Genomic DNA, 21,222 nt, shown 5'->3' on the forward strand with positions numbered 1-21,222 from the left:
CAACTTGGCAACCAATTGATATTTTTACTTTTTAGTGGGTGCATGTTTAAAGTCAGGATCTAAACTGTTCCCCACCCCACATTTTCACTTATCAGTAGATGGCCCAAGTCTTGCTCCCAAGATGAACTTATTATGATGGTTTTCTGTGATTTTGTTATCATAAAAGACAATATAGATTTGGAGGTGGAAATGTGTATGTTGAAGTCCTCTATGCTACAGAGGTATGGCTCAAATGGAGGTTATACTGCCTTTAATTTTGGTGTGTAAGACAAGCTTATTTTTTAAAATCTGGAAGCGTGGCTGAAATCCTGTTGAGTAGCAGTAAAAATGTCAACATCTGGTGGAATGACAGAGATATACATCTACATTAGTGTTCCCTTTCATAATAGCTGAAAATTTTTATTGTGCCAAGTACGTCTAAGAGGTCCCAAATATAGAATAGCAAGTACATCCGAGGGCACTCATAAGGCAACGAATGGGCTCCACTGATCTTTTTCATCAACCTGCGATAGAGCATGTTGCTGGCGGGTGGCAAAGCTGTTGGATCATTGACCTTTATTCAACAATTACTGAGCTTTTTTTCATTTTCCCCTTTAAAAGAGTGTAATACAGGAAATAATAGTTAATAAGATGCAAGACAATAATATCAATATCAGCAGCTGTGGTTCAGAACTTTCTATCCTGGTTTTTAACTTCAATTTGACATTTTATAAAGGGCCCTCACAGAAATTAATCCTTAATGTCTGTGGGAGTTAAGTACAGCTTGTCCTGCTCTAAATAAAACAATTGTCTTCTGTTAATTGCATTATCAGTTCTAGAAGTGTAACAGTTCATAAAACCCACAGAAATGCCATTGCTTCAATGAGTTCATGTTTCAATTTGCATTTTCAAAGAGCTGTCTCATGATTCCATCCATCCACTTGAACAAGCTAGATCTTACCTAGTTTGGTTCTATTAAGTAGAATGAAAGGGCCCTGTACGCAAGGACAGTCAGTCCCACACCACCCTGATGACTCCTTTGCGGTCTGAGTGGGGGAGTGGGTTTCTTTTGGATTTTGTCAGCTGAACCTGCAACAGGAATTTAAGTGGGTCATCGGCCACATGACACCAGCATCACCAATCAAAGGGTTTCTGGCTGGATTTCCCCTACCACCAAGACAAACGTGGCACTTGTGTTCAGGCCTACTGTATGCAACATTGACCTGCAACTTGTTCCTTCCCATTTTGCAAATTTCTCCATTGCATGCCTGTTTCAGCCAGAGAGTCACAAATATCCACAATCAACATTTCATCCAATTGGAACAGCTCCTGGGCCTGGCTAAATTTTCAGCCATTTTATTTTATGACCCTGGGATGGCTGGGCAGTCAGCTGCTTTTGGACTGCTGACCTATTTCCACTAGATCTGATGGCTAGGGTTTACTCTTCACCTTACCTCGGAATTCTGACTTGGTTTTATTAATATTATCGTGTATCCATACGTATAATATTTGTTTGGAGAAAATTCTACCCCCCCCCCCCCCCCCCACCTCAGCTGCAAAACACATTGGGCAGGATTCTCCAGTCGCCGATGCTGAAATCGCGTTCGGCGATCAGCCGAAGAATCCCTGTTTGACCAACTCGGGGGCGGCTTCGCTTTTACGATGCTCTGCCCCTTCCAAAGCGCCGTACTCACAGAGTACACGGCGCACCGTACCGACGGCCTCAGGACGTTGCCTGAGGCCCCCCGATGCCCCACCCCCGACTGGCCGAGTTCCCGATGATGTCGCTCGTGTGTGGTCTCATCCATCGGGAACTCGGCGTGGTGGCTGCAGCCTTAGCCCAGCGCCCTCAGTCGGGGGAGGGACGATCCACGGGCAGGGGGGACTTCGCCAGGGGCTAGGGCCACTGTTGGGGGGGGGGGTGGTTCGGGGTGTGCGATCCGGCTAAAAGGGGTGCACTATTCCTCAGGCCGGGTCTACGAGCGGCCGGCGCCCGAAGGCCACCGCCATGTCCATGCGCAGCCACAGACCTGGCAATTCTCTGGGCCATATCGGCAGCTCGAGCCGGGTGCTCTACGCTGTCTTGATGCTGGCCCCCAGCCAAACGGAGGATCAGTGGCTGTTTTACGCCATTTTTTCTGTCGTAAAATGCCACCATTTCCATGGCGGTGTGGGGACTTCACCTCAAAATCGGGGAATCCAGCCCTTGTGTTCTTTTCAAAAAATGGTCGAGCAAGTAGATCAAAATTTATATCTTCGATTCAGTGGATAAAAGAAAATTACTGCAGATGCTGAAATCTGAAAACAAAAGAGAAAATGCTGGAAAATCTTAGCAGGTCTGGCTGGATCTGTAAGGAGAGAAAAGAGCTAACGTTTTGAGTCCAGATGACCCAAAAGGGTGATCTGGACTCGAAATTAGCCATGATGTGGAGATGCTGGCGTTGGACTGGGGTGGGCACAGTAAGCAGTCTCACAACACCAGGTTAAAGTTCAACAGGTTTATTTGGAATCAATAGCTTTTGGAGACTCACCTGATGAAGGAGATAGTAGAAGCTACTGATTCCCAATAAATCTGTTGGACTTTAACCTGGTGTTGTCAGGCTTCTTACTGGACTCGAAACGTTAGCTCTTTTCTCTCCTCACAGATGCTGCCAGACTTGCCAGCATTTCCTCTTTTGGTCTATGGTTCAGCGGTTACCCCGTTGTTGCATCAGTTCAACGAACGCCAATCACATCGTTTCTTCGAGAGATTTTCTAGAAGGTTTACCATGATAAATACGGTAAGTGAAAGATGCCGGTTTATATGGGTAAATACAGTAAGCGCCCAACTCGACACAGCTGAAACGAACCCGACTTTGTTGTGAAAGTGTGAATCTGGGAAATGGCTTGCGCGGCAACTTAAAGGGAGCTGCGGATTTTGCGGGGATTTGTTATTAAACCTACCTTTTGCAAATCGGCTTGGGACTGAAATATGGACTCCGTGCCCTGAAAGCATATAATTACGGCAAAGGGAATGCCGACATTCCCGAGATGTTATGTTTAAACAAAAATAGCTGGACAGCAGATAGAGAGAGAGAGAGAGAAAAACACACACATGAAGTGTGACTGGGTGTTTTGAGTGGCGATTGTGTGCAGAGAGGGGGGGGTGGGGATTGGGACCCGGAAGCAGATGCAGGACTCGGCTTGTTTGGAGCTGTGCCTATGGGATTGAAAGTCGGGAATGGAAGATGGAAGTGTGAGAGATGGGGGGGACACGCTTGCGCCCAGCGAGGATGAAGCCGCGGCGGAGAGCAGGCAGGCGATGGAACGTGGTCCGGATGGCACGGGGACGCAGAATGCCGCGGCCGGCCGCCAGGACAATGGGGAGCTTGCCAGCCGCCTCGCGCCCGCCACCCAGCAGCCCGGCTCGGAGCCCTCGCAGCACGTCTACTGCACCGTCTACTGCGTGGAAAACGAGAATTACCAGAGCTTGACGCTCCAGGACGAGACAGGGGGGCAGGCTGAGGAGCCCTCTGACTCGGGCCGAGCCGCACCGACTGCCTCGAGTGGATGGACGGGTCGGGATGCCGCCCTGCCCCCGGCACCGGCGGGTTTCGGACATCCCGCCAGGGAGCCTTTTAGTATCTCCCGGCAGGTCGACATGAATTCGGCGGGGACCCCTTACCCCGGAGAGTATAAGCATTTTATTATTTTGACATGCCGAGTCTGCCTGGATGACAAACCCATCCGACCACTTCCATGTTGTAAGAAGGCTGTGTGCGAGGAGTGTTTGAAGAGATATCTTAGCAATCAGGTAATTGCCATCCGTCACACTTGCCCGAGTTGTAACTTTAGGTGTTCCCTTTAGCGCAGACAATGCAGAAACCATAAACCGACAGGGACTGAGGCTGAAACCTTGATTACTACACGAAGGTTTACAGATCGCATTTATAATTCATGCAGGGTGTCTTATGTTCTCGTTCACTATTAACAGAATATAAATCGATTGTTGATCTTTGGCACGCTTTTAATTCCTAACGCGCTATAAATATTTTTGTTTGGGACCTTTAAATAGTGAAAATAAAAGTTTTCATGCGGTTGGGAATGTTATGAAATCAATTCGGGCATCTACAATCGGCAAAGTTAGCTGACGTACTGCAACTAGTTAATGTTTTATCAGTTTAAATTGAATTGGGGAAAGCTTTGTATGCACGCACTCAATTACCGAGGTCTGTCGAGGATCAGTGCACTTACTTCGAAAAAGATTGCAAAAACACGGAGGTTGTTAGATTACAAAGTAATTTCAAATAAAGTTCGGGTGCATTTTTAACTCCAAAGCACCTGGTTTGTTTCTTTCTGTGAATAACGCTGAACGTGGGCATACGTTTGGGATAAAGAAGAAGAACATAGAACATACAGTGCAGGAGGCCATTCGGCCCATCGAGTCTGCACTGACCCACATTAAGCCACCCCATCCCCGTAACCCAATAACTCCTAACCTTTTTGGTCACTAAGGGCAATTTATCATGGCCAATCCATCTAACCTGCGCGTCTTTGGACTGTGGGAGGAAATCAGAGCACCCGGAGGAAACCCACGCAGATATGGGGAGAACGTGCAGACTCCACATAGACAGTGACCCAGCAGGGAATCCAACCTGGGACCCTGGCGTTGTGAAGCCACAGTGCTATCCACTTGTGCTACCATGCTGCCCTAAAGTCGAACCTTTTTCAGATAAGGATGATTATTAGGATATGGAATACATATGAAGTCAAATCCGTTCTGCTTTTTGGAGCGAATTGGATAAATAGTTAAAGGGTCTGGTGGAAAGAAGGGAGCAGAAAGATTGTCAGATAGATAGTTCTGATGTAGAACTGGCAACCGAATAGCTGCTGAAATTTCTATGATTTTATCATAAGCAAAATTCTTGCACGTTGCACAATGAATCCAGAATGAAATTGGGTAACCATAACAAAGTTTCTTAAAATGTTTGGTGCAGTTTCCTCCAGTTCTGCCTCCTTATTAAGCGATCACGTCAATAGCTCAGCTATGATGTTTGAAGATCCTGAAGCTAGACCTAGCCTGTGAGCCAAAGGTGAAACATTAAACTTGAGTGAGGCAAGCAGTCTGTTTATAATTACAATGGTTTACTTTTGATTTGTATGGATGGTATCCTCTTTCACATTAATCGTCTTTGTTTTTCTTTTTAATCTGTGATTTATTTGCTTTCCAAAACAATGCTTTCAAAGATAAAGGTCAAAAAACATAATCAGCCCATTTAAACTAATGTAGTTTACTGGGTTACCCTGAAGATAAATGACCATGCATTTGTAATTAATTGATTGCATAACTGTCAAAAAAAAATCATCTGAATGCTTGGATATAAACCAGTTGGTTATAGATCGTAGAGTGCTAACTGCATTTGATGAGTAGAGATGTGAATTATAGCACTTAACAAAACAAAACAAAACTTGATTTTCTGTAAGATGGTTTTAAATACTTTTAATCAGAGAATGGTTATAGTATAGAAGGTGGCCATTCAGCCCATCATGTCTGAGCTGGCTGTTTGTGAGAGCAACTTGGCTAGTTCCAATCCCTGCCCTTTTCCCTTAGCCTTGCAAATGTTTTCTCAAATTTCCCTTTGAAAGCTATGAGTGAATGTACCTCCACTATATTCTCAGGCAGTGCATTCCAGGTCCTGACCACTTGCTGCGTAAAACAGTTTTTCCTAATGTCACCTCTGGTCCATTTGCCAATCAATTTTATATTTGGTGTCTGCTTGTTGTAAGCTTTCCGCCAATGGGAACAGTTTCTCCCTATCCACTATGTCCACAGACATTTCATGATTTTGAACACTACTATCAAATCACCTCTCAACCTTCTCTTTAAGGAGAGCAACCATATTTTCTTCTCATCTATCTACATTACTAATCTATCTACATAACTAAAGTTCCTCATCTCTAGAACCATTCTTAAAACTTTTCTGCAGCCTGTCCAGTGCCTTCACATCCCTCCTAAAAGTATGGTGCATAGACCCGGACCCAGTAATCCAGTCAAGGCCAAACTGGTTCTGCCAGATTCAGTTGTCAATCTGGTGGACAATTAAACAACTAACTGGAGGAGGGGGATCCACAAACATCTCCATTCTCAATGATGGGGAAACAAGGGAGCACAGCACATCCCATGCAAAGATAAGGTTGAAGCATTTACAAACATCTTCCATTTGTGACTCCCAAGATGCTGAGGCCATCCATGTGCATATGCAGCAGGGTCGGAATATTTGGGCTCTAGCTTGATAAATGCCAAATGACCCTTGTGCCATATAAATGCCAGGCAATGGCCCTGTCCAACAAGACAGAATCTAACCACCTTCCCTTCAAATTCAACAGCATTACATTTGCAACCTTTATGCAGCAAGATTTTAGTATTCAAGTTTGCGATTTTAAAAAAAATAAAATTTTTTTATGGGCTGTGGACGTCATTGGCTCGGCCAGCATCCGTTGCCCATCCCTAATTGCCCTTGAGAAGATAGTTGGGAGTTGCTACCTTGAACCGCTGACGTAGGTACACCCACTGTGCTATTAGGTAGGGAGTTCCTGGATTTTGACCCAGCGAAGGAAGGGGATATATGTCCAAGTCAGGGTGGTGAGTGACTTGGAGGGGAACTTCCAGGTGGTGTACCTATGTTTCCCTTGTCCTCAAATGGTGATGGGTTCAGAAGATGCTGCTAAGGAGCCTTGATGAGCTCCTGCAGTGCAATTTGTAGATGATGTACTGTGGTTCAGTGGTGGAAAGAGTGAATGTTTGTGGAAGGGATGTCAATCGAGTGGACTGTTTTGTCCTGAATGGTATCGAGCTGCTTAAGAGTGTTGTTGGAGCTGCACTCATCCAGGCAAGTGGAGCGTATTCCATCAAACTCCTGACTTGTGTCTTGTAGGTCATAGACAGCTTTGGGGAGTCAGGAAGTGAGTTATTCGCCGCAGGATTCCTAGCCTCTGACCTGCTCCTGTAGCCACAGTATTTATATGGCTAGTTCAGTTTCTGGTTGATGGTAACTCCCAGGATAGTGGAAGGTTCAATGATGGTAATGCCATTGAATGTCAAGGGACGATGATTTGAGTCTCTCTCTTTGAAGATGATTATTGTCTGGCACTTGTGGAGAGTGAATATTATTTGCCACTTATTCTGCAAACCTAGATATTGTCCAGGACTTGTTGCGTTTGCACATGGAGTGCTTGAAGGGTCACAAATAGTGCTAAACATTGTGCAGTCATCAGTGAACATCCCCACACCTGACCTCGTCGTGGAAAGAAGGTTATTGATGAAGCAGCTAAAGATGGTTGGGCCTAGGACACTACCCTGAGGATCTCCTACAGTGATGTCCTGTGACAGAGATGAGTGATTTCAACCATTTTATTTTGTGCTGGTTATGACTCCAACCAGTGGGGAGTTTTCCTCCTGATTCCCATTGACTCCAGTTTTGCTAGGGCTGCTTGATGCCAAATGCCATCTTGATGTCAAGGGCAGTCGCTCTCCCCTCACCTCAAGTTCAGCTCCTTTTCCATGTTTGAACCAAGGCTGTTATGAGGAGCTGAGTGACCCTGGCAGAACCCAAACTGAGCATCAGTAGTGAGCAGGTTATTGCTAAGTAAGTGCCACTTGATAGCACTGTTGTTGACCCCTTCCCGTCATTATGCTGATGATTGAGAATAGACTGATAGGGCAGTAATTGGCTGGGTTGGATTTGTCCTCGTTTTTGTGCGTAGGACATAACCTTGACAATTGTCCACACTGCCGGGTAGATTCAGTGTTACAGTTCTACTGGAACAGCTTGGCTAGGGTGTGGCAGGTTCTGGCGCACAAATCTTCAGTAATATTGTTGGAATATTTTCAAGGCCCATAACCTTTGCAGTATCCAGTTTCTTCAGCCATTTCTTGACATCACATGTGGTGAGTTGCTGGGCTTCTCCATCGCCTGAGGATGGGAATACTTGTGGAGCCGCTGCCACTCGTGAGTTGTTTAATTGTCCATCACCATTCACGCTGGATGTGGCAGGACAACAGAGGTTAGATCTGATCCGTTGATTATGGGATCATTTAGCTCTATCACTTGCTGCTTTTATTGTTTTGTGTACACGTCGTCCTGCGTTGAGTTTCACCAGGTTGACATCCCATTTTACGGTATGTCTGGTGCTGCTCCTAGCCTGTTCTCCAGCATCCCCTTTGGCGGTAATGGTGGGGAGGTAAGCTGGATTGAAAAATGGCAAATAACAGTCTCATATGGACTGAGTTTAGGAGGAACTTCTTCACCCAAAGGGTTGTGAATCTATGGAATTCCTTGCCCAGTGAAGCAGTTGAGGCTCCTTCATTACATGTTTTTAAGGTAAAGATAGATAGTTTTTTGAAGAATAAAGGGATTAAGGGTTATGGTGTTCGGGCCGGAAAGTGTAGCTGAGTCCACAAAAGATCAGCCATGATCTCATTGAATTGCGGAGCAGGCTTGAGGGGCCAGATGGCCTACTCCTGCTCCTAGTTCTTATGTTCTTATGCGCACATACAGTGCCAGGGAGTGACTAATTCCAACTAAAGAGAAACTACCTATCTCCCAATGAATGGCAGTATGAGGATTACAATTGACCAGAAACTGAACTGGATCAGCCATATAAGTACTGTGACTACAAAAACAGGCCAGGGGCTGGGGAACTCTGAGGTGCGTAACATGCTTCCTGAACCCCACTCTTGTACAAGGCACAAGTCAACTGTGATGGAATACTCCCCCTTGAACTGGATGAATGCAGCTCCAACATCACTCCAAAGACTTGACTCCAGGACAAAGCAACCCGCTTGATCCCATTCACCATTTTCAGCATTCATTCTGCCCACGACCATTGCATGGGTGCAGCACTGTGCACCACCCACAAGATGCACAGCAGCAATTAGAGAAGGCTTCTTTGACAGCACCTCACGAACATGCAGTCTTTTACCAAGAAGGTTAAGGACCAACGTCTGGAAACACCACCACCTGTAATTCCCTTCCAAGTGACACAGCATCCTGACTTGGTGTCCTTCACCTGTGGTTGGGCTCAAGATCCAGGATCTCACTCCTTACCAGCACCATGGTTGTACCTCTATCACATGGACTGCAGCAGTTCAGGAAAATGACTCCCCACCACCTCCCCAAGTAATTAGGGATGGGCAAAAAATGGGCTAGCTCGTGATCCAACATCCCATGAGCAAATATTTTTTAAAAATGGACTGTAGTGACTCAGGAAGTTTGCTCACCCACCATCTCGTTGGCAGTTACGGATGGGCACCAAATGTTGGCCTTGTGGGTGATGCTCACAACCCTAAACTATTCCACGGACTTCAGTAACATTTTGAAGAGGGTGATGTAACACTGGAACAAGCAAAATTCTGCTGGTTATTATCCAGTGATGGCAGAAGTTGGTAAATATAATAAGTCTTCAGACAGGCTGGATGGTACATTGGGTTAGCCCATACCTATGCACTCTGGAATCAGAGTTGTCTTCTGGCTATAAGAATCCTAATAAGTGAGTTTAAAAAGACCTGATCCAGTCCCTAATACATATTGACTTGACACCACGTAACTGCATCTAAACTGGCCTCCAATGTACGAGGCATACTACTGAGTGGAGTTGAGGCATTGTCATCGAAGAGTTTATTCTGGTCACTATGCCATATCTGACCAGGGAATAAAGATGATGTTAAAACTAACTGCCCGAATGAAAGTGATGTCTTTTGCCCTTTCAATCCAATTCAGTACCAGAAATGAGGCCTTATACTCGTCGGGAAAGACTGAATGAGCTGGGGCTCTTTTTTTTTCTCCCCCCTCTCTCTAGCAAAGACAAAGTTGAGGGGTGACAAAATAGAGCTCTTCAAAATTATGGAAGGATTTGATAAAGTAGACAGAGAAATGATACTTCCACTCATGGGGGAATCAAAAAGAAGGATGATAAATCCAATAAGGAATTCAGACGAATCATCCTTGCCCTAAGTGTGCTAACAACATGGAATGTATTGCAACAAGTAAATGAGATTGAGACTAATAGCATTGATACATTGGTACATTTTGATGCTGAAATCTGTGCACACATTACAAGAGCTGCAGCTGTTATGTCCAATCTGTGTAAGGAGAGTGTGGGACAACAAAACTGGGAGTCTACCAGGCCCGCAATCTCAGTGCACACCTCCGCACTGGCAGACTGGGCAAAATATGCTGGACAGGAGAAAAGGCTGAATGGTTTCCTCCTTTGCTGTCTCAGGTGTACCTTTCTAATTTCTTGGCAGGGTGAGGTCTTGGAGTGTGTGCTGCTAATTCATTCTTTTTCAAATTTTTTATTGAGGGGCAATTTAGCGTGGCCAATCCACCTACCCTGCACATCATGCAGACACTGGGAGAATGTTCAAACGCCACATGGACAGTGGGCCGCGATCGAACCTAGGTCCTCGATGCCGTCCGGTAACAGTGCTGACCACTGTGCCGCTTGCCACCCCGTGTGCTGCTAATTCTATCGGCATACACTCATTACGAAGCCAGTGACATCCGCATTGGCTCAAACACAGTCACCAGATGGATGACGGCTGTATACCCAAAGACCTTCTGTATGGCGAATTGGCCACTGGGTCATGACCTCCTGGATGTTCATACTTCTGCTGCAAAAACCCCAAATGAGATATAAAGATGGCGGACACCGATAACTGGGAGAGAGTCACTGAGGACCATACCTCTGGAGATTGATTCATTGGAAGAGGCAAGGAGCTGATAATGTGTGCAAGCACGCACAAGCGTGTACAGGAGCATGTGGTACAGGATAAGAGACTCTTAGGATGCACTTTGTACTACATATATGGTTCACTAATGTACTTTAGGGATGGAAATCAGCCATCTTTACCTGGTCTGGCCTATATATGACTCCAGACCCACAGCAATGCGCCAAAAAGGGAGGGAGGCAAAAAGCTGTTAACTATGGGCCTATTAGCCTAACCTTTATTGTTGGAGAAATGCCGATGAGTTATTAAGAAATTAATAGTGCGCTTGGAAAATCATAATCTAATCTAATGAAACAGAGCCAGCATGGCTTCATGAAAGGGAAATTGTGTCGACTAATTTTTTTTTGAGGAAGTCTCAACCAGAGTGGATAGAGGTGAGCCAGCAGTTGTGTTGTAGTGGACTTCCAGCAGGTGCTCAACAAGGTATCTCACAAAAGGTTAAGACACAACGCATGGTGTTGTCGGTAGTATATTGGCATGGCTAGAGAATTCGCTAATGGGGGACCTCCGGTGTCGTTGTGTAGGGGAAAGACATGCATGAGGTGGCACCCGTTAGAGTACTGCACATTCTGCCCTTTTCTCTTTTGAAAATAAGGATCCCATATAGTTGGAATGCCCAGAAAATCCAGGGGGGGAAAGGCAGACAGGCAGACAGTAGACGTTGTCGCCGGAATAGGAGGCCTCTCCAAGCTAGTCAGCAGAAAATATGGCGTAGGCAGCCTCTGGGGCTCCGGCCACTCCTCTGAAGGCTGAGATGCTTTTGAGTACCATGGTGATGGGTTGTGTCTGAGGACCATTGCAAATCAATGGAGGAAGCCTTGGTCCCCACCCGGTGGCTCTGGAGAAGACGAACAAAACCGCGAAAGCCTGTGCAACCATCACACGAACCCGCTTCCCATGACTCTGTCTACACCTCCAGCTGCCTTGGGCAAGGGGGCAGCATAATCAAAAACCCACCTGGGCTATTCACTTGTTCAATTTCTTCCGTCGGGCAGGAGGTACAAAAGTCTGAGAACACTCACTAAGAAGTCCAAAAACAACTTCCTCCCCGCTGTTATCGGGCTCCTGAATGACTCTATCCTATGGACTGATCTGATCTCTTCACACATCTCTACTGAGTAGTACTGCACCCTGTATGCTCGCCTGTGCTTATAGGTGAAAAGGATGCAAACTGCTTGTATCCAGAGATATTGATAGGTTAAGTAAGTGGACAAAATGTTGGCAAATGAGATGTGGGAAAATGTGAAGTTTTTCACTTTGGAAGGGAGAACAAAAAGAACAATATTACTTAAATGGAGAAAAACTGTGGAAAGCTAAAATACAAAAGGGACTTGTGGTACAAAACAGAAAGCTAGCACACACAATAGGTAATCAGGAAGGCTAATGAAATGTTGGCCCTTATTTTAAGGGAGTTGGAGTATATGAGTACTGTATAAGGTACTGATGAGACTGGGCAACACAGGTGGAGAAGGTAGTCAAGAAGGTATATGGCATGCTTGCCTTTATTGGCCGGGGCACTGAGTATAAAAATTGGCAAGTCATGTTGCAGCTGTATAGAACCTTAGTTAGGCCACACTTGGAGTATAATGTTCAATTCTGGTCACCACATTACCAGGAGGATGTGGAGGCTTTAGAGAGGGTGCAGAAGAGATTTACCAGGATGTCGGCTGGTATGGAGGGCATTAGCGATGAGGAGATCATAGAATTTACAGTACAGAAGGAGGCCACACAGCCCATCGAGTCTGCACTGGCTCTTGGAAAGAGCACCCTACCCGAGGTTAACACCTCCACCCTATCCCCATAACCCAGTAACCCCACCCAACACTGACGGCAATTTTGGACACTTAAGGGCAATTTATCATGGCCTATCCACCTAACCTGCACATCTTTGGACTGTGGGAGGAAACCGGAGCATCCGGAGGAAACCCACGCGCACACACGGAGAGGATGTGCAGACTCCGCACAGACAGTGACCAAGGCGGAATCAAACCTGGGACCCTGGAGCTGTGAAGCAATTATGCTATCCACAATGCTACCGTGCTGCCCTAGGAGAGGTTGAATAAACTCAGTTTGTTCTCATTGAAATGACGGAGGTTGAGGGCAACCTGATAGAGGTCTATCAGGTTATTAGCATAGACAGGGTGGATAGTCAGAGACTTTTTCCCAGGGTAGAGGGGTCAATTACTAGGAGACATAGGTTTAAGGTGCAATGGGCAAGGTTTAGAGGAGATGTACGAGGCAAGTTTTTTTACACAGAGGGCAGTGGGTGTCTGGAACCCGCTTCCGGAGGAGATGGTGGAAGCAGGGACGATAGTGACGTTTAAGGGGCATCTTGACAAATACATGAATAGGATGGGAATAGAGGGATACGGACCCCCGAAGAAGATTTTAGTTAAGACGGGCAGCATGGTCGGCGCAGGCTTGGAGGGCCGAAGGGCCTGTTCCTGTGCTGTACTTTTCTTTGTTCTTAGAGAATACATCTGGAGTACTGTGAGCAGTTTTGGTTCCCCTTATTTAAGGAAAGATGTTATTTCATTGGAGGCTGTTCACAGAAGGGTCACTAGAATGATCCCCGATATGCTGGGATTGTCTTGTGAGCAAAGGTGAAACCGGTTGGGACGCTACTCATTGGAATTTAGAAGAATGAGAGATGATCTCATTGAAACAGATAGGATTCTTAAGGGGCTTGACAGGGTAAATGCTGAGAAGGTATCGCACCCCCCGCTTCTCCCCCATGAGAGAGTCCAGGACCAGTGGTCATAGTCTCAGAATAAAGGGGTACCAATCTGCGACTGAGGTGAGGAGTATCTTCTGAGAGTTGTGAGTCTTTGGAACTCCTTGCCACAGAGAGCTGTGGGGGAAAGAGTCCTTGTGTATATTTAAGGATAAAATAGATAAGGGCTTGGATTCGCCGCGTCGCAATCGCACTTGGCGCCGGGGTGGAGAATGGGGTGTCAGACCGGCAATCGGGTCCAACGCCTCCCCGCGGCGATTCTCCGCTGGCAGCTGGCCGAGTTCCCACCGGCATGGTCCACTCATGGTTCCACCTGGCAGGAGCTCGGAGTGGTGGCTGCGGACTCAGTTCGCGGCCGCTCAGGTGGAGGGCATGGGGGGGGATCCATCACCGGGGGGGGGGGGTCTCCAGGACGGCCAGGCCCGCAATCGGGGGCCACCGATCGGGCGGGAGTGCTCGATCTGGGGGGGGGGGGGGGCTATATTGTCGGGGCTGGCCCGCTGTGTGGGTCTGCCATGTTGAGCAGGGCTGCCGCTGCAGGTGCGGACTCGCGGCCAGAAGTGCAGGGCCCTGTATCGGCAGCTGGAGCTGCGAGGACTACTCCGGGGCCCTGCTAGCCCCCTTCAGAATGGAGAATCACTCTGGGGTTTCTCCAGAGTGATTCACGCCCGTTTTCTCACGGGCGTGGGGACATCGCCCCATTATCAGAGAATCCCGTCCACGATCCTTGATCAGTAAATGAATCCAGGATTACAGGTTAAGGGCAGGAAAGTGGATGTGAGGAATGCCGCATCAGCCATGAACCTATTGAATGGCGGACACCTGTTCCTATTAGTCTTATAGACACATGTGTTTTCTCTTTTGTAAATTCTATATAATTCACCTTTATATTATCTATTTAGCACAAATTGAATCAGTGGAAAATTGCAGTTCAATAACAGTTATCCAACTGTAAGTGAATAGTAATTGTTTTCATACATTTAAAAAGACAAATGTCCACATATTGGTAACTCCTTTGTTACTGTGCTACCAAGCAGCTGAAGTTTATTTGTTATTTGCAGGCAGTGATCTGAAGATGACATTCAAGCTGTCTGTACTCGGCTTTTAAAAAAAAGGCTGGAATTTGATCAGAATGAATTATTATTTATGTGACATTAATGATTAAAGTACCCAAGTTAGAAACGATTAGTTATTTTCTCTTACCAAATTTAAATGAAAAAATGAGGAGAATTGTTATTGGAAGACCGATGAACTATCTTTCTGCCTCCATTTGATTTATTATTTGGCGAAGAGGCTGAATTTGATTCCAGAAAAATGGTCTGTGACTCTGGTCTGCACATGACTTCAAAAACTCCCGGAATACCAGCTCATAAGTTATTAACTGACGTGCCGTTCCAAAATTCCCAACTGCATTTAAAAGGTCTTTTGCAGCAGGACGTCTTATTTTTCACAAGCCAGTGTGGATTTGTTGAGGGAAAATCATCGGTTAACTAATTCTCTTAGGTTTTTAATGAGATAACGGAGAGAACTGAAGAGGGTAATGATCTTGAGGTGCTGTATTTGAACTTCCAAAATGCATTTGACAAAGTGCTGCTCAACAGACTAGTAAGCAAAGTTAGAGTTCACGGAATTAAAGAGACAGGAGCAACGTGGATACGAAATTGGTTGAGTGACAGAAAAAAGTGATAGTGGTGACCATCCATTTGTGATGAGACATATTGGACTTGCTGTTAATTTTGTTTCTTTCATCGAAAATGCTGCAAGATCAGCTGATTTCTTCCAGCACTTTTTGCTTTTATTTATGATGCTGAACATTTTTTTGACTGGAGGAAGGTTTATAGTGAAGTTCCCCACGGGTCGGTGTTAGGATACCTGTTCTTCCTGATGCATATAATTAAAAAAAATTAAAGTACCCAATTAATTTAAGGGGCAATTTAGTGTGGCCAATTCACCTACCCTGTACATCTTTTTGGGTTGTGAGGGTGAGACCCACGCAGACACTGGAGAATGTGCAAACTCCACATGGACAGTAACCTGGGGCTGAGATCGAACCTGGGTCCTCAGCGCCGCCCTCCCCTCCTAATTTATCTTGAATATGAGCAGTGGCACCTTATCAATGGGCTTCTGGAAATCTTAAGTATAGTAGGACCACCAGTTCCCCTTTATCCAAAACACATGCGACGAGATCGACCTTTGGTGTAAACCTTTGTAATGTGGTTATTGCATTTAATAGGCAAGCAAAATAATGTTTGTTGAATTGCAGATATTTAGGAGTTGTTCGTAATGCTGGCAGTTTGAACTCCATTAGATATTATATATTAACCCTATTTTAATAGTATGGGAAGCAACATGTCATGCAAGTGCATGAATAATTTGGAACTCGAGCATTTATCAATCCTGAGATGTGCCTAGGTTGAAGTGGATCTGACTAACTAGTCAGTCAGACATTATCTATCTGAAAGCTCGTCCGTACTCTCGGCCTTCCATGTGCGTAAATATTGGAATCACATTGAATTAATAATGCTGAATGTGCTAGAATGTTGTCCAAAGATGTGCAGGTTAGGTGGGTTTACGGGGACATGGCAGGGGAATAAGCCGAGATAGGGGGCTCTTTTAGAATGTCCGTGCAGAACCGATGGGCCGAATGGCCTCCTGCACTGTAGGAATTCTATGGTTCGAACATTGAAATTAGCACAATTTGTCAGTTGCTTGATGAATCAGTTCAATTCAATACTTGTTGTTTCTGCAAACTAATTTCTGCGTTGCAGGGGATTTTATTGTCTTTGAGAAACAAAGATTGTTCTACATTTCAGGAATTTGAGTCTTGGGGAAAGATTCAGGAAGTTGAGCTTTATTTCTTTGAAAATGAAAACTTTGATGCAATCTAATTGTAATTAAGGGAATTGAACCATGCAAATGGTTTACAACAGAGGGAAGTAGCTTAGAGAATTCGGGGACGATCATTAACTGGTCTAAAGAGAAAATTTGATTTATTTCTGGACAAAAAGGTTAGGGGGGATATGATGAATAAGTTGGGATATGATGAGTAAGTTAAGTTAAACTTTAGAAAAAAAAAGAATGATCAGACTTGATAATTGTTACAATGTGTTAAAAACGGGCAAATGGCATTTTATTTGTGTACGTTGTGGAACAAATAGTGCATTTTGGTTCATGCTTCAAATTGTAGCTTTTCAATCAATGCAAAGTCACTATTTTAAAATTGAAGCTCAGGTAATCCGGTAAACCACTTCAATTCCTTTTCTTAAAAATAAATTGAAATAAAAGTTTGATCAAAATAAATTTCACCATTAGTCCTTGGCAGGTGAACAGAGCTCTTCATGTGTATCAAAGTAGTGCAAAGCCCAATGAAGCTGTTAAAAGAATGGGGTGACACACTGGTTAGCACTGCTGCCTCACAGCGCCATGGACCTGGGAGCAGTTCCTGCCTTGGGTTTTTATCTCTGTGAAGTTTATATGTTCTCCCGTATTTGCTGGGTTTTCTCGAGGTGCTCCGGTTTCCTCTTACAGCCCAAAAAAATGTACGGGTTTGGTGGATTGGCATGCTAAATTGCCCTTTAATGTCCAGGGATGTGCAGTTAGGGTGTGGGGATATGGTGAAAGGGGGGAGTGGACATGAGTAGAGTGCTCTTTCGGAGAGTCAGTGCTACTGATGTAGCACAGCAGGGATTGGAAATTCAGTGATGCCAGGCAAAGCTAATTTTGTTGCTATCTACTTAAAACGTATCTGCAAAACCAGTTGTAGTACAATTGATTCTTTAATGCTTAGTGACGTTTTCTGATCAGCAGAGATATGTATGAACGTAAGTAAAGATGAGGAAAAAACAGTTCTCCTATCAAAGAACACTGTCTTGTGACGTATTAACGTTTTTGTTTGTCATGACATCTAGTTCTATTTGAAAACTCTGTTTTGTCCCTTCATGTAAGATTATTCCATAATGTTTATCATTCCTCCTCAATTTATTTTTCTCTCTTTTCCATTTGTAGTTAACCACTTCCTTTCTTGACATGAAATCTTGTTTTATATTAAAGAGCAATTCTGTGAACTCCACTCCATTGGAGAGTCTCATCCACTGGGAATGCAAATCGAGATGTTGCACTTCAACATCTTTCTTTTCTGAACATTAAAACTAGAACATCTATGATAATTTCTTCCTAGATCACCTGATTTATAACGGGGATTAGTCTTGCTCTTTTCCAGCGCCCTTTCTGTGCCTTTCTGTGGCATTGTGGCCATAACTGAAGACAGTATCCTAAATGTCCTCTAGCAAAAAGCAATAGAGAACTCCCATTTATTAAGTGCATTTTACAACTTCAGAACATTCTAAAGATACCCATGAAGTGTCGTGAACCTTTTGAAGTGTTGCCGCTATTTCAATGTGAGAAATGCATTGCAGAGTACCCTCTCTTGTAGATTTGTGCTCTGATGTATTCTGCTTGCCTTGTCATATAGTCTGGACATTTTGAAAGTAGCATGACTACCAGTATTCCTAGAACCCTTCCAGTTTAATTCATTATAGATTCAATGCATTCCTTTTTCCTTGGGTATCATATCAGTGTTTACATTTCTATCTGTCTACTTAATTGCATAACTATTTGAAAAGTGTCTATCAAATCCGCAGAGGTAATTTATTTTTCTGAGTTTGTCCTTCTGGCAGACCAGATAACCATTGATGCGTTGCTCTGATTGTACATCTTGATTAGTAAATTTTTATCATCACTGTCTAGCCAATAATGTGACATAGCGGCTTGTTTCTAGTTGCAGAATCTACTTGATCTTTATTCTGCTGATCCCTGTTTTCTATTTTTTTTAAACCCAAGTTATTATCTAGTCCCATAATTTTCCCAGGATATCAGCATTGTTTTTAATTGGGACTCTATCAATTAGGGCTGGTTTAGCACAGTGGACTAAACAGCTGGCTTGTAATGCAGAACAATGCCAGCAGCATGGTTTTAATTCCCGTACCGGCCTCCCTGAACAGGGGCAGGAATGTGGCGACTAGGGGCTTTTCATTGAAGCCTACTTCTGACAATAAGCTATTATTATTATTGTTATTATTATATAGTTCAAAGGCTACATAAAAGATACAGGAAAGGTTAAAGCTCAAAATTAAAATAAAGGAAGAAAATGCTGTAAATATACAATTTGCCAACAACTTAAAAAGCAAAAGAAATGTTATGTGGAACCCCCATCAGTTTACATCTGGAAAACTAGGCTATCAAATCTCTCTTAGAAACATAGAATTCCTACAGTGCAGAAGGAAGACATTTGTTCCATTGAGTCTGCACCGACTCCCTGAAAGAGCACCCAACCGAGGCCCACTCCCTCGCCCTATTCCCGTAACCCCATACATACCACCACCTAGCCTGCACATCTTTGGAATGTGGAAGGAAACCGGAGCACCCGGTGGAAACCCACGCAAACACTGGGCAAATGTGCAAACTGCACACAGTCACCCGAAGCCGGAATTGAACCCGGGTTCCTGCTGCTGTGAGGCAGCAGTGCTAACCACTGTGCCCCCCCCCCCCTTCAGATACATTTTTGAGATGTGGGAGTCACTGGCTAGGCTAGGATTTATTGCCCATCCCTAGTTGTCCTTCAGAAGGTGGTGGTGAGCTGCTACCTTGAACCGCTGTAGTCCTTGAGGTGTAGGTACACACACCCATGATGCTGATGCAGGGAATTTCAGATTTTTTGAGCCAGTGACAGTGAAGGTATGGAGATATATTTCCAAGTCAGGATGGTGAATGGCTTGCAGAGGAACCTCCACGTGATGGTGTTCACCGTTATCTTCTGCTCTCGTTATTCTAGATGGTAGTGATTATGGGTTTGAAAGGTGCTGCTCAAGGAACCTTGGTGAGTTCTTGCAGTGCATCTTGTAGATGGTATAACTGGCTGCCATTGTTCGTCAATGGTGGAGGGATTGAATGTGTTTGGAAGGGGCAGCAATCAAGCAGGCTGCTTTGTCCTGGATTGTGTCGAGCTTCTTGAGCGTTGTTCGAGCTGCACTCATCCTGGCAAGAGAAGAGTAAGTCCGAGTAAGACTTTTAGACTAAAAGAGCGTAACGGATAACAACACAGTTAATGCTTTTAACGATTTTTACTTGAACAAGGAGAGTGAGACCTGTATGAACAAAGGTTACAGCCAGGCCCACTCTCCCAAACATGAGGAAGTAGTTATAGATAAACGGTGTTGTGTCACAATACAAAATAGGTTGATCTCGTCAAGAAACCGATTAAACTCCCGAAAATGTAATCAATTTACAAAGGGCCATCTGTCTGCTGACTGAATCAATGAGGTAGCTAAAGCAATTTACAATGAGACCCTTTAAGACTTTATGTCAGGTATCCCATGAGGCTGCAAACGGCCATGTTAGGTTTCCACACATGCCCTTCTGCACCCTTCTTTGAACCAGGGTTGATCTCTTGGATTTGTGGTAATGGTAGATGGGGGGGAGGGGGGGATCTGTTGGGCTGTGAGGCTACAGATTGTGGTTCAGTACAATTCTGCAGATGGCCCACAGTGCCTTTATGGATGCATAGTCTTGAGTTGCTAAATCTGTTCTGAATCCATTCCATTCAGCAGGATGATATTGCCACACAACACGCTGGACAGTATCCTCAATGTGAAGACTTTCATCTCCACAAGGTCTGTGTGGTGGTCGCTTCTACTGATACTATCATGGACAGATGCATCTGTGGCAGGCAGGTTGGTGAGGATGAGGTCTGGTATGTTTTTCCCTCTTGGTTCCCTCACCACTTGTCGTACACCCAGTTTAGCAGTTATGTCCGTTAGGCTCAGTCAGTAGTGGTGCTTCTGAACCACTCTTTGTGATGGACATTGAAGTCCTCTATCCAGAGTGCATTCTGTGCCCATGGCACCCTCCGTGCTTCCTTCAAGTGCTGTTCAACATTTGAAGTGCACTAACTGTTACATGCTGAATTATGTACAGTATGATCCTGCAAACAGCAAATAAACTGAATGGCGAGGCAGTGTGGTTTTGATAGCGTTGTCCAGGAGTAGGTGAGTTTTATGCTTTTATGTCCATCTGAGCAGATCTCATCGAAGAGAATTTTAAAAATTCATTTACAGGATATGGGCGTCGCTGGTTAGGCCAGCATTTATTGCCATCCCTAGTTGCCCTTCAGAAGGCGGTGGTGAGTTGCCTTCTTGAACCTCTGCAGTCACTGAGGTATAGGTAGACCCACAGTGCTGTTAAGGAAGGAGTTCCAGAACTTTGACCCAGCGATAGTGAAGGAATGGCAATATATTTCCAAATCAGGGTGGTGAGTGAATTGGAGGGGAACCTCTAGCTGGTGGGGTTCTCGGGTATCTGCTGCCCCTGTCCTTCAAGATGGCAGTGGTCGTGGGCTTGTAAAGTGCTGCCTAAAGATTCTTGGTGAGTTCCTGCAGTGCATCTTGTAGATGGTGCACATGGCTGCCATTGTTCATCAGTGGTGGAGGGATTGAATGGTTGTGGACAGGGAGCAATCAAACGGGCTGCTTTGTCCTGGATGATAATGATGAGCATCTTGAGCGTCGTTGGAGCTGCACTCACCCAGGCAAGTGGAGAGTATTCCATTACACTCCTGATTGTGCCTTATAGATGGTGAACAGGCTTTGTGTGGGGGTGGGAGGGGGGGGGGGGGGGGGCGGCGGCGATCAGGAGGTGAGTTACTCACTGTAGGATTCCTAGCCTTTGACCTGCCCTGGTAGTCACA

The 21,222-nt window shown here is 45.0% G+C and overlaps 1 protein-coding gene across 1 annotated transcript in view; it reads left to right on the plus strand.

Annotated features, from left to right (window-relative positions):
* Positions 1-3,151: 3,151 nt before the first annotated feature.
* Positions 3,152-21,222, plus strand: part of rnf217 (ring finger protein 217) — a 133,566-nt gene continuing 115,495 nt past the window's right edge. The window contains exon 1 of the mRNA XM_038799727.1: positions 3,152-3,772. Within this exon, the coding sequence (XP_038655655.1) occupies positions 3,200-3,772 (573 nt within the window). The 5' untranslated portion in view covers positions 3,152-3,199. The remainder of the gene's footprint in view (positions 3,773-21,222) is intronic.

Source organism: Scyliorhinus canicula, chromosome 6 (genome assembly GCF_902713615.1).
Source record: "Scyliorhinus canicula chromosome 6, sScyCan1.1, whole genome shotgun sequence".
In the NCBI taxonomy this organism is placed as follows: domain Eukaryota; kingdom Metazoa; phylum Chordata; class Chondrichthyes; order Carcharhiniformes; family Scyliorhinidae; genus Scyliorhinus; species Scyliorhinus canicula.